Source organism: Mastacembelus armatus, chromosome 18, assembly GCF_900324485.2.
Source record: "Mastacembelus armatus chromosome 18, fMasArm1.2, whole genome shotgun sequence".
Lineage (NCBI taxonomy): Eukaryota > Metazoa > Chordata > Actinopteri > Synbranchiformes > Mastacembelidae > Mastacembelus > Mastacembelus armatus.
The window spans coordinates 7,180,364-7,193,997 of NC_046650.1; the positions used below are offsets into that span (position 1 = coordinate 7,180,364).

Here is a 13,634-nt window from a genome sequence, read left to right on the forward strand (position 1 = left end):
AAAATATAGGATTAACAGTTCTTTTTTTTTTTTTTCTTGCAACATCATGTTGCAAACTCAGTTACCCTATCTTAGCAAATGGCCTTGGGACTTTCTGAATGCCAATGCCCGACACAGAAATACCTACAAAGTCCTAATTTCCAGCAGAAGCTCATTATGATCTGATAAAGAATTATGGGGTAGAGTCTGACACTCCAAGTCCCAGTATAATCTGAACAGACAGATGGGGGCAGTCTCATTAAAATCAGCCTCATCCAGTGGCCATTAGGTCACTATAGATTGCTTTCTAACACTGTCACAAATTCACCAATTAACTCATTCTTCTCACTGGAGTAGCTTAGGGACCAGGTGTGTGTTGCCATGGCAAAAGCTCATTATTTGGCTCGACAGTGAAGTATTTCTAGTGAAAGCATCTCTGCATGAAATATCCACACATTAAATGCTCTGTTTTCATGGCCAGGCAGATCCCATGGCTTCCTCTCCCAGAACATTAGTCTTCTCTTACTTTTGATGGACAAATACTGACATGCTAAATTAAATTATACAAAAAAAAGGTAAAGAACATAAAACAAATACACAGTGAGGGTATTCCAAAGTCACTTTACCTGTTAAATAGTAGTTTAATTGCTCTTTAAATTCCTAAATTAGTTTGAATGTGACCTTCACTTGAAGAACTTTCATTCTTCAAGGTGTCAGACAGCTCTATGAAATTCACACTAGCTGTATCGCAAGGCCCAGAACTTCAGAGCAGTAAATAAAATTGCAAATGAAAGTACAAATATGAAGGTTTTTAAGTACTACTTATTTTCCTGCAGCAAAAAAAAAAAAAGCATCTTACGAATTGAAATCAAACCAAAGCAATATAACCAAATATCTCGGGAATGAAAACCAAAGCTGAAAGCCTGTCTTTATGAGTTATTTCTGTAAAGTCCAGTAGTAAAGACACTGGGAGCCCAATCAGATTTCTCACATGAAATATGCAAGAAGCAGCACTCATAATGCTACTGCTGCCTCTGTTTCTGAATAAAAAGCCTTGGTCATATTATAGGCTTATAAAAGGCTCTGAGAAATATTACATTGGTGTCAGTTCATCCACAGCCTTTATGTGTCTGTGTATAATAGATAGATCCCGCGAGGCAGAGAGTCTTGACCGTCACTGTGGGGAGGCATGTACTCGGCTGATGGGGTGCTTCTCTGCAGCAAAGAATGTATTTAAATGGGATTTCTGTTATTTTCACGTTCGCATTAACGTTCGCGTTTCTCGTGTCCTTTCTTTCCCCTCTTTCCTCATGTCGCCGGCTGTCTCAGTTAGCTTAATATTGATGATATACTCTCGGACGCTTTATTGGATTCAGTGCTGGGAAAAGAAACTGTATTTTTAAAGTCTTGTATAAGCCATATCGGTGCTGATTCCATTTCTATGCCCCGACATACTGTACGGTTGCATTGTGAATTATCCTGCACCAAGTGTGTGTGTGTGTGTGTGTGTGTGTGTGTGTGTGTGTGTGTGTGTGTGTGTGTGTGTGTGTGTGTGTGTGTGTGTGTGTGTGTGTGTGTGTGTGTGTGTGTGTGTGTGTGTGTGTGTGTGTGTGTGTGTGTGTGTGTGTGTGTGTACACGTGGATTAACTTATACAACTCGATGCATCCTACAGTCTATACTCTGTATAATAAGCAGCAGCAAACTGTTCAATCAGTCTTCTATTGTGTGACCATGACTCACACATACACACCTCTTGAATGAATCTTTGAGTCATTTTCTAATCCTGCCTTTCAAAACCTCTTTCTTTGTTTGCTCTATCCTCCATCCTTCCCTCTATCCTCCTTTTCAGATCCACCCTCACTTGATCTATCCTCCTTATTCTTTTTCCATCCATCTTTTATGAACAGATTCCCTCCTTTTCGCTGATCAGTCCCTCCCCCTTATCCATCTGTATTCTTTGCCCTTTTCATCACTTTGTAATTGCTTGTGCTTTCTCTCCCTATCCCCAAACCTGCACTGGTGCCCTGTGTGTTCTGTATTTGAAATCTTTGGCAACTTTTACCATTTGACGTGTTCCTTCTTTCTGCACTTTTCCTTCTTTCACCCTCTTTTACCTCGTTTGTATTTCCACAGCTAATCGGCTCTGCTTGTCACAGATCCTTTGGCAATACTGGGCTCTAACCTGACCTCCCACTTTTGCAGTCACTGTACTATGTCTCTATTAGCCACAGCTATAACCATATACCATTATTTAGCATCCAAGGTCACTCTACTTTCTCCGTCCTCTTCTTCTCATCATTTCCCATTTATCTGTCTGTGCTGCACCCTAACCTCACCCTCTTCCTTCCTCTCTTCCTTTCCCCTGCCACCTCACCATTTGCCCTCGTGCTCCACCCCCCCCCATACATCACCACTGTTCTCTCCTGCCTCACCGCCACTCCCCCTCTCTTATTAGAATGTGCATCACCTCTCTAGTTGTTTTTGCCAAGCTGGCAGCTACAGAAAATAGCAAGCAAATGCATGCATCTTTGATATGCTGATCTGCTACTACCAGTGCATTTTTAACCACATATACAGACACACCTATTGTCACATAAACTTGCAAATAAGCAGCTCTGCGGCATGAGCACATATAGTATATAGACACATGAGACGCCTTGACACAATGTGCCATATGTTCAGGAATATCAAGTGCACCTAACTTGGACTTCTGGGGGGAAATGTAATGAATTTATGGATATGGGTGGTGTTGTCGTGGAGGGGAGGGGGGGTAGTACTACCCTTGTATTTGCCAATGCTGCCATTGTTCTCCATCACCTTAACATGCCAAGTGTGTGTCTGTCACCATGCTTCTAATTATGGTTAGACCCTGCTTTAGCATGTGCGCACACATACACAGATGTAGAGAGGGAGAGACAAGGGAGTGCTTTGTTCAAGCTGGTGACACAGAAACGAGTAATTATTAGCACCCATGAGGAGGGGAGGAAAAGAAGAGAGTGATAGCAGAGAGGATAAAGGAGCAGTAGGATCCTGTCCCCCTTTCCTCTTGTTCCCACCTCCCTCTCCCCATCCTCACTTGTGTTCTTCCTGCCTCATTCCTTCGCCTTTTTCCTTCTCCATCTGCATTACCAAGTCTGGTGGTCTGACACCAGACTTGGGCACAGAGAGCAAAGACAGAGGAGAGAGGTGGGGGTGGGGTGGGGGAGAGAATGAGAGACGAGGAGGAACAACAAAGCAATTATCTCCTCTTCTGGCTGACATCTATACTGCCCTCCTTTCCTTTTTCCCATGTCATGTCTTTTGTTCATTTACCCTTTCCTCCATTTCTGGTCTTGATTCATCGGACTGTTTACTGTCTCAATGGTTGTCTGCTTCAATTTAGCGTGATCTCTTCTTCTGTTTTCCTTGATCTGTCTTTCTGTCAATCCCCCCACCCCCACCCTCTGGATTTAGTTTCATTCCTCCTTCTGTCTTTTTGCTTCCCTTAATCTACCCTTCTCAGTCGACTCTCTCTCATTTGGCCTGATTTTCCTGCGCCACCTGATTCAGTTGTTTTCCCTCTGATTCTTACTCCTTTTCGTTTTTATGACTTCCACGTCCTCTTCCCCAGTCCCCCAGTATTTGTCTTCCCCTATCATTTCTCCAGATTTTCTCATCATTTTACTTTAACCACATGATAAAAGGCACTATAAATCTCGCTCTCTGTCCCTCTCTAGCTCCCTTATTCACTCTGTCCTTTCCTCTGACCTTACAATATAATATAAGTTGACATATGTATTGAGTACTGACCCTTTCTTTTGCTTCCATCCTCGGTCTCTGATGTGAGCTGACACTTGCATTGACACAGTGGTTTAACGGTTAATTACATCTTCCCCTGGGGTGCAATTCTCTACTCGGTTATGTCCCTCCTCTTTCTCCTTCCCTTTCTTTCCTCCACTGTTTTGGCCTTCTAAGTCCTTGGTCTTTTTTTTTATTTCTCCTTCCCCTCTCTCTTTCTCCGTCTTTGTCTCTTTGTACCTTCTCCCTGCCCCACTGTTATATCTCTCCTTACATCCTTATCTCTCCCTGCCTCAGCAAATGCACTTATCTTGTTTCTTGGATGATTTCTTGTATTGGTTACCAGGCTCACACCAGCCTAAAATAAGTCGCTGATATCAGCTTCCCCAGCAGTATCCTGTTGTACAATAGCTATATGCAACATGTGGAGGAAAAGAGTTTAAATTGTGTACTACACATTTTTAAATATATTTATAGATAGGGTGACTACTGTGTAATATATATTGGATAATTATCATCAGCAATTATTTCCATATACCTTAATTCAGGATCTGTTTCTTTAATCCTTTCATTTCCCACTCCTTTGTGACTAATTACCTGTGCTCTCATCTATTTCTCAGCATGCTCCTTTCCTATGGCTGTCAAACTCTCACCCTGTCCTTTTTAACCGTGCGTCCCCTTTCTGAGACTCTATTTTCATTATTCTCATTATTTCTTAAACTCTGCATGATTCTGTCTCCAGCTTCCTCCTCTTTCTGTCCCTATGATTGTTTCTGCTCCCATTAAATTCTGTGCCAAACTTGGCAGTTTGAGTGCCCAGCAGGAGCATTGATCCTGTTGTGAGTAGGATGAAATGTTCAAAGCCCTTACACTCCTGCCTGAACACTTGCACGACTTCTGAACCTAATAAGAAACTTTTGGCTCTGCCATGTACAAGTGTCCTGCAAGCTCCCCCGGTGGCATACCTTCTGAACGAGTGACTCATAAAGTACTGAAACTGTATTCCCAGTGTTTAAATAAGATACATTTACCCTATAAAAATAATCAGAAACACAGTAAAACACACTAGACTATATCTTATAACATATAATTTTGAGATATTGAACAATGTATTTCAGTTTCAGTATACACGTAGGGGCTTGACTCAGTGACACCTATACTGTGCAATGCAATTCCAATAAAATAGTTCTGCAGTGAATAATATAGTTGTAAAGCTTTGAGTGGCGTTATGTGCTATTTACCTCATGCCAGTTGGTTTCTGAGACTGGCAGAGGTGATAATTCAACTCTATGGCTGTGTTTTGTGCTGCTGTCTAGCCTCTACATGTACAGAAGGTGGGTAAAAGTCACAAGAACATTTTAGAGAATAATTCAGTACAATAACGACCAGAGAATCGATATGTTTCTGACACAGCCTTAAGAAAAGACTTATCACTGGTTTTAGAGAGAGACATGTTGCTGATGGGTTTTTGGATTGCACCTACCCCTGTATTATATTTTCTTCCGTCTGCAAAGGACAGCCCCTGTAAAGAGATTTTTCTGTGCAAATGCAGTAAAAATTTTGCTGAAAAGACACCAAATATTTTCAAGCAGATGGTACTGCAGAGGTCATTTTACAGATGCTGCCTCATTAATATGGAGGGACATTCTTTCTCCTGTTCTTTGTCCTTCAGGCAGGTATACCATGTGTGGGCAAGACAGAAATGCCAATTTGATATTGGCTTATATCCAACTCTCAACAACAGGAATCCTTGGGCATTTTGTTACTGGGTTTTCAGGATATTACATTATATAATTAACATTTTCTTTTTTCCAAAAGTGGACACCACATGGATGGCATTCCACCTGGTGCTGTCACAGACATCATCAGAATTAGACAAGCCGTGCTCAAATGGAGGCTGATGTTGTCTAGCATGCAACTGACATTTGGAGATGATTAAATCCTGCAGCCACACAGTGTGGTCTGCGATTCTGTAATTTATATATGTAGACTGTATGCATACATTTACGTATACGTATGTACAGTGGGTACGGAAAGTATTCAGACCCCTTTAAATTTTTCACTCTTTGTGTCATTGCAGCCATTTGCCAAAATCAAAAAAGTTCATTTTATTTCTCATTAATGTACACTCAGCACCCCATCTTGACAGAAAAAAACAGAAATGTAGAAATTTTTGCAAATTTATTAAAAAAGAAAAACTGAAATATCACATGGTCATAAGTATTCAGACCCTTTGCTCAGTATTGAGTAGAATCACCCTTTTGAGCTAGTACAGCCATGAGTCTTCTTGGGAATGATGCAACAAGTTTTTCACACCTGGATTTGGGGATCCTCTGCCACTCTTCCTTGCAGATCCTCTCCAGTTCTGTCAGGTTGGATGGTGAACGTTGGTGGACAGCCATTTTCAGGTCTCTCCAGAGATGCTCAATTGGGTTTAGGTCAGGGCTCTGGCTGGGCCAGTCAAGAACGGTCACAGAGTTGTTCCGAAGCCACTCCTTTGTTATTTTAGCTGTGTGCTTAGGGTCATTGTCCTGTTGAAAGGTGAACCTTCGGCCCAGTCTGAGGTCCTGAGCACTCTGGAAGAGGTTTTCTTCCAGGATATCTCTGTATTTGGCCGCATTCATCTTTCCTTCAATTGCAACCAGTCGTCCTGTCCCTGCAGCTGAAAAACACCCCCACAACATGATGCTCCCACCACCATGTTTCACTGTAGGGATTGTATTGGGCAGGTGATGAGCAGTGCCTGGTTTTCTCCACACATACCGCTTAGAATTAACGCCAAAAAGTTCAATCTTGGTCTCATCAGACCAGAGAATCTTATTTCTCATAGTCTGGGAGTCCTTCATGTGTTTTTTGGCAAACTCTATGCAGGCTTTCATGTGTCTTGCACTGAGGAGAGGCTTCCGTCGGGCCACTCTGCCATAAAGCCCTGACTGGTGGAGGGCTGCAGTGATAGTTGACTTTGTGGAACTTTCTCCCATCTCCCTCCTGCATCTCTGGAGCCCAGCCACAGTGATCTTTGGGTTCTTCTTTACCTCTCACCAAGGCTCTTCTCCCACGATTGCTCAGTTTGGCTGGACGGCCAGGTCTAGGAAGAGTTCTGGTCATCCCAAACTTTTTCCATTTGAGGATTATGGAGGCCACTGTGCTCTTAGGAACCTTGAGTGCTGCAGAAATTCCTTTGTAACCTTGGCCAGATCTGTGCCTTGCCACAATTCTGTCTCTGAGCTCCTTGGGCAGTTCCTTCGACCTCATGATTCTCATTTGCTCTGACATGCACTGTGAGCTGTAAGGTCTTATATAGACAGGTGTGTGCCTTTCCTAATCAAGTCCAATCAGTTTAATTAAACACAGCTGGACTCCAATGAAGGAGCAGAACCATCTCAAAGAGGATCAGAAGAAATGGACAGCATGTGAGTTAAATATGAGTGTCACTGCAAAGGGTCTGAATACTTATGACCATGTGATATTTCAGTTTTTCTTTTTTAATAAATTTGCAAAAATTTCTACATTTCTGTTTTTTTCTGTCAAGATGGGGTGCTGAGTGTACATTAATGAGAAATAAAATGAACTTTTTTGATTTTGGCAAATGGCTGCAATGACACAAAGAGTGAAAAATTTAAAGGGGTCTGAATACTTTCCGTACCCACTGTATATGTATAGATGTTGAAGACTAGCTTGCTTTTTCGTTGGGCTTCTTTCACCTGCCTGAGCAGACAATCAGCAGCAACAGAACAGGAACACCATTCTCTCCATTTGAATTATAAGCTGGGCTCCCTTTGGCTGAGTTTCTTTCTCAGATTTGCTAGCTGGTGTGATATTGTGGTTGGCACTAGCAGGTTGATAGCATAATAGAAATCTATACTGGAAAACCCTGGCTCCACTGTGGTATGCTTCCTTTCAAATGTCGCCCCTTCCATTTTCTCTATCTGTCCTCAGAGACAGATTTCCCTATTTCCTTCCTTAAAACCCTCAGAATGTTTGTCTCCTTTCAACCTTTCTTCTCTTTTCTAATTCTGTTGAGTTTATAGTTCAATTTCACCTTTAAGATAGTCACTGCACCTCGATCTCTCCTTTGAGACATTTATCCCCACCCTCTTTTTTTTGTTTTCCTGTTGGTGCCTTGATTTGTTTAGAGTTTAGTCAGGCTTCTGATTGTTTACTTCCTCCTCACAGAATTTCAACATCCCTCCTGTGACACCATTTGCCTTGGCTCAGTCTTTCTTGCTTATCTCTCCTCTGTTTTTCTTCTGTGCGATTCTCTCTGTGTCTATCAGCGTTTTCTTGTCTCAACCCGCCCAGTCGAGCCTTCACCTCCACCGATGCTGCTACTTCATTATCTCCTTAAAGTTCGCTCGCAGACGGCTATTTTACTTGCTGCCCTTTTTGTCTTTAAGCGATAAGTTTTGACAGAGCAACTGGGATTTGAAGTATTATAAACAATCGGACCATTTAAATTGTTCAAATACAACAACCCTGTGACAAGTACTATCCTTTATCAAGCTCAGTGTTCAGGTTCTGCTGCAAATCGATCAGTGTTGGTTAATTCTGTGACGCTGTAGGTGAGGCATCCCTTTTATTTTGTGTGTGTATTTATAGATGCATTTCATGGTGTGAGCCTTGGTTTCTGGAGATAATGCACCTTTACTTGATAACGCCAAGTAGCAGGCAGCTCTCCTATTATTAAAATATTTTTCGTAGAGGAAAATAATGCAGCTGATCCATGAGGGAACCAAGATCTCATTCTGTTCATTCAATTCAATCATTTAATTAGTTCTCCGTGTGTAATTGCCACAGATGTGTCATGGGAGTGCGCAGAATCTGTTCTGTTTTGATGTGCCATTTCCATGGGAAATATATATGAGTGGATTGCTATACTGCAGGCCTCGTCTCCATTCTTGTGCTCTCATGTTTAGTTTTTGAAAAACTCCTTATCTTTCTCCATTATTCCCTATTCCAGTGGTCTCCCTTCTCGCCTCACTGTCTTTCACCACATGGGTGCTCTCAACTTTCAGTCGTCTTTCCCTTGCATACGCAGATATGTTTCTGTGGTATACACATACTCTTACTTTTTTTTCAGTGATGGATTTAAATACTTGCCCTCCCTTTCTCTCTCTCTTTCTCCCCACTGCCTGTCAGTCTGCCTCCTTTCAGCCATCCTTCTTTCATCTCAATCTGTCCCATGGTGATTTGGGTAGAACCCCTCTCCTATCTTCCCCTTCTCCCTCAGTCCCTCTCCTCCACCTCCTGAAATTTCAGAGGCCTCATTCCTATCTTCAAATTCACCCGTTCCTCCCTTTTGGGCTCTGTCCATCAATCAAACTGTTATTTTCTCCTCCCCATCCATCTTATTTCAATTCACCCTTGGCTGCCATCTCCCTTACTTGCACCTACACACATTTTTTTTTTCCTTTGCCCCCCTCCGTGCCACTTACAGCTTAATACCATCTATATAATACCACATTCAATCCCTGCCTTTGTGTAGAAAGAAGTGAAAGCCAATCACACACAATTTCATGATGATGGTCTGTGCCTAGCCTCCTCTTTCTTTGCTTTAAGAGATTGTGTGGCAGTTGTCTCTTAAATAATTTGTAGTAACAAGAAAGAACGTTATGGCCCTTAACCTCAAAACTGGTCTTTATAAATGTTTGATTATTCTTTTGCCTTCTTTTCCCACAGAAGTGTGAGGGAAGCTCATTTTAAATGCAAAATCAAAGGGCTTAGTAAAGGTTTAAATGTTACTTCAAACTTATCTATTACTGCTGATGCATTATGGGGCTTTATGTCAAGAAATGTCGCTGTTTTTTTTTTTTCCTCTAGATGTTGTCATGTCCCAAGGCACAGTCACAAAGCTCCCCTCTCTCAAAATCCTCTTTGTTCCCTCAAGGTTCATCTGCTTGTTCTTGTATTCTCTCATCCATACACACAGAGTATCCACCAGTTGGGTTTTCATGTCATATTGTAATGGTGATAAATTATTAACTACCTTCACCTCCTTATTCCTTCACATGCCTCCCCATTCATCTTTCCCTTTAGCTATTCAGCCATCCATGTACAAGGTGAACAGTTGCCTATTGAAGTGTCAGGAAGTGAAGTGTCATGGCTCTAATGGATAAATATTTCAGAGGTTTTGCATGAAAACAGGATATCTACTTTGTAGATAACTATTTTGTAAGGGAGGAACAGGTGCCAATCAAAAGGACTTAGTTTTTTTAAATGCAGTCTTAATACTGCAAGACAATAACAGATCCCTGCTGGTGAGTGTTTCAGCTGCTGTCAGAGTAACATATCAAATGCAGTATGGCTCCCATTGTTTGACAAGTGATCAGTGTGTATTACATGAAGATGAACTGACCTGTAGATGAGGGTCTCGTCGGCAGTGCAGTTGTACTGTATCTGGTACATCCAGACAACGTAAGCTGCAGACAAACCGCCCAAATCCCATCGGACCTGAGCCGAGGTTGACGTAACTCCTTGTACTCCCACCATTCTCCCTTCTTCTTCATCCCCTTCATCATCTTCCATGCTCCCTCCCTCTGCCCTCTCTCCTTCAGAGGCCCTGCTGCTGTCACCTTCATCATCCACTCCTCCACCTCTTTTACCGTCTTCCACCTCACTTCCACGTCCTACACCATTATTAATCCCTCCGTTTTTCCCCGTGCTGATATCAGAGGAGCCCGGATCGGTCCGTAAAATCCCATTGGTCACGTTCCTGTTGTTCTTGGTGTTCACGTTGTTATTCCCTGTGTTTCCAAATGATCCACCCCGGTGAGGCAGGGGAATTATTTTCAGGTCGACCGTGGCAGTTGCTTCACCCGCTGCATTTATTGCAATACATGTGTATGCCCCATCATCCCGAGCCACTGTTACTAAGATATCCAGGGTCCCATTGCTGAAGGAACTGGTCCGGGATGAATTTGCAATGATGCGGTCATCTGGGGAAACCCAGTGGACTACTGGCTCAGGGTCACCAATGGCACGGCACTTTAATGTGGCCCGTTGGCCTTCCAACACCCACAGTTTGTGGGTGTGACGGGTGATGAGGGGGGGTTCACAAGTGAACTCCTCTTCTGGAATTGACCAGAAATATCTGAGACACAAAAGAAAAAGGGAAGAAGGTCGAAGCAAATGAGAGCAAGCGGAGCAGAATCACCTTTTTGTCTAAGCACAGGAATTTGTCTTGTTTTGTACCTCTGTGGTGAGTTTGGCAGTTTAGTGTAGTACATTAATCTAAAGATTTATGTACTGTTTATCAGTTTAAGGGTAAAGTTCAGTAACGCACAACAGTTTGAACAATGTCCCATGCAACTCTAGAAAACAGGACTAAGCCAAGAGTAATTAATGGTGACAGTGGTGACAGATGACGGCAACAGATGCCCATTTTCCTCCTCAGTCCTTTGTTTACACTACGTACTTATGACTACAGGGTGAGAGCAGAAAAAATCTGGGGTACAGACGCATGGAGGAGACAGTGAGAGTATTGGATTACTATTATACTATTCTTTCTAAAATCAGTTTTTACAGCCTACTTGTCCTACAGATTTATGCTGAGGTTTTATTCTTACATATGTTGATTCAGTTAAGGTGTCAGAACATATGAGCCCCTTAATTGGATATATGCTCAATAAGAAACACTTGAAAGACAGACTGGTCTCAACAAGTTTGATCCTGAAGAAACCTGAGGATTAGGATAAACATTTGTTATATTTGGTGGATTGGAGAACTGATCCACTGACCAACTTACCTTCCAGCCAGGTGAGCAGGTGTAGCGCACGTCTCCATGTCGTCTCCACGAATGAGACGTCGTAACCATAGCAGTTCACAATTGCAATGCAGCGGGTTCCCCCCAAAATTTAGGCTTATGACAGCATTGTAGGGAGTGGGACTTATTGCACCAGTCTGGGACCTAAAAATAAAAGTAGAAAAGGAATGATTTTACTTGCACAAATCTGTATGTTGATCTATCAATTTAACCTCATCTCTTTAAAACTCGTTGTACATGTAAACATGTCCATCAACCAGTTTTAGTATCAAAATCCACATGAACTGGACAAGTTTATTTTAGTGAACATTTTGTAACATTGCAACAATTCCCCCTTACAGGGGCTTTAATTGCTATTTAGTTGTTAAGGCGTCAGAGGAGGAATTTACATGAGAGAAAATAATTTAGTTCCTATAAAACAAAGTCTTTGCATCAGCAAGTTTACAAGAGCTTGCTGCTCAAAATGAAACAAGTGGTTTTGAAAATGATCCATAACAGCCGGTTACAAACCTACCTAGGAGCAATACTTAGCAGTAATGCTGTTACAAGCGTTTTGCAGTTAGACGACGCAAATTAAAATCTGAATAATTTGCAAAAATTATGAAAGAAAAAACAGACTTTCTTCCTGAGCAGGTTTCTGGAACATGGTCCAAAAGACTGGGAATGTAATATCACACATATACGAAGTGGATGTGCTCTGACTAAGAGCATAATGAGTCAAACACCTTTCCTATGCTAAGGCACATTGTTCTGAAAGAAGAGAAATATGTGGGTTACTATAATAAATCAGCATGGATGGAAGCAGTGGTCTCTATTTAAGTATATATTCTTTCAAACTTAAGGTTGTTTCTTTTTAAAGGGTAGAATAATTTGATATAGGGTGCTGTGACAGTCGCAAGGCCTCAGCACAACATCAAATAATAGGGAACGAATGGGAACAGGTAGTACCACAAGCATAATTGTGGAGAAAAAAAGAATGGAAGTATAAAGAAAGAGACAATCAAAGGCTGCTGTATATACTCTCCCATTGCTACACAGAGATAAAAAGCACAGGTGGGTACATTGAAACGAATGTTTTGTGAAGCTCTCTGCACATGTTCAGAGTGAAGTGGGAAAAAAAAAAAGCTTGGAGAAAGTTATTGAATGTAAAGAATGGCAGGGTTAAGAAACTATTCAAAGAAGCAGTCTGGTTTGTCCTTTAATTTGAATGGCTAGAAAAAATAAGTTAATGAAATAAAACTATTTCTTGAGAAAGTAGATCAAAGTGATAATTTGATGTTAAAATTGAACTTGGCAGGTTCATAGACACCGTGTCATATCTGGGCTGAAGTTAGTTGGAACCCCACCACAGTTTCCCAGGTTGAAACAAAATAATGAATGCAGTGACTTTACTGAATATCTGTACACCAATGTCGGCTTCTAGAACATGGTTTAAAAAAAAAAAAAACTTTGGTGGCTCTCTGGCAATGTCATCTGCCATAGACTATTTCCACTAAGCCACTTCTTAAAGAAACATAAAAGGGGGAAGCTTAAGAGCTACCTTGCGAAGAGAGGATCAGGAGGCAGGGTTCGGAGCCTGTTGGAGGTCATATCCAATCTTGCCAGCTTATACAGCTCACCAAAGACTCCTTCCGCTATGTGATCTATCAGGTTATGATCCAGATTCAGTGTGTGCAAGCTGGCCATGTTCTGAATGGACTCCCATGGTACCCTGTAAACAATAAAATAGATATTTCAAAATTTGTTACAAGATTCATTGAAATCGTGGACATTTATTCTGGTTTAGGACAGATCTCTTGAAGGTAATGGCAGCTGTGAGGACGTTGAGCGAGTGTCCATTGTGGTACGTTCCCACTGTGTAAGAAATTAATCTGTTTAAAGGATAGGTATACCAATATTAGATCAGTTCACTCTGTTCTAAGCACTCTCCCATGTTACTCTGCTGCCACGGAAGTAAGCTAAGACTAATTAATGGAGACAGCATTGACAGACAACAACAACAGATGCTCATTTTCCTTCTCAATCCTAATGTTTTTCCAGGTTTTACCAGTCCCATCTGTGACCCATTTCTGTAGTCATTTAGTATTTCTTTTATGCAGGCAGTCACTTAAGAAC

The 13,634-nt window shown here is 41.7% G+C and overlaps 2 protein-coding genes across 4 annotated transcripts in view; one reads left to right on the top strand and one right to left on the bottom strand.

Annotated features, from left to right (window-relative positions):
• Positions 1-13,634, top strand: part of pcxb (pyruvate carboxylase b) — a 236,621-nt gene that overhangs the window by 136,720 nt on the left and 86,267 nt on the right. The gene's annotated exons all lie outside the window — the stretch shown is intronic.
• The window catches only part of LOC113142555 (leucine-rich repeat and fibronectin type-III domain-containing protein 4), a 34,144-nt gene that overhangs the window by 2,801 nt on the left and 17,709 nt on the right, over positions 1-13,634 (bottom strand). Inside the window, exons 4-6 of the mRNA XM_026327596.1 lie at positions 13,060-13,230; positions 11,502-11,663; positions 10,113-10,847 (exon numbers count right to left, since the gene is read on the bottom strand). Coding sequence (XP_026183381.1) covers positions 10,113-10,847; positions 11,502-11,663; positions 13,060-13,230 — 1,068 coding nt within the window. The remainder of the gene's footprint in view (positions 1-10,112; positions 10,848-11,501; positions 11,664-13,059; positions 13,231-13,634) is intronic.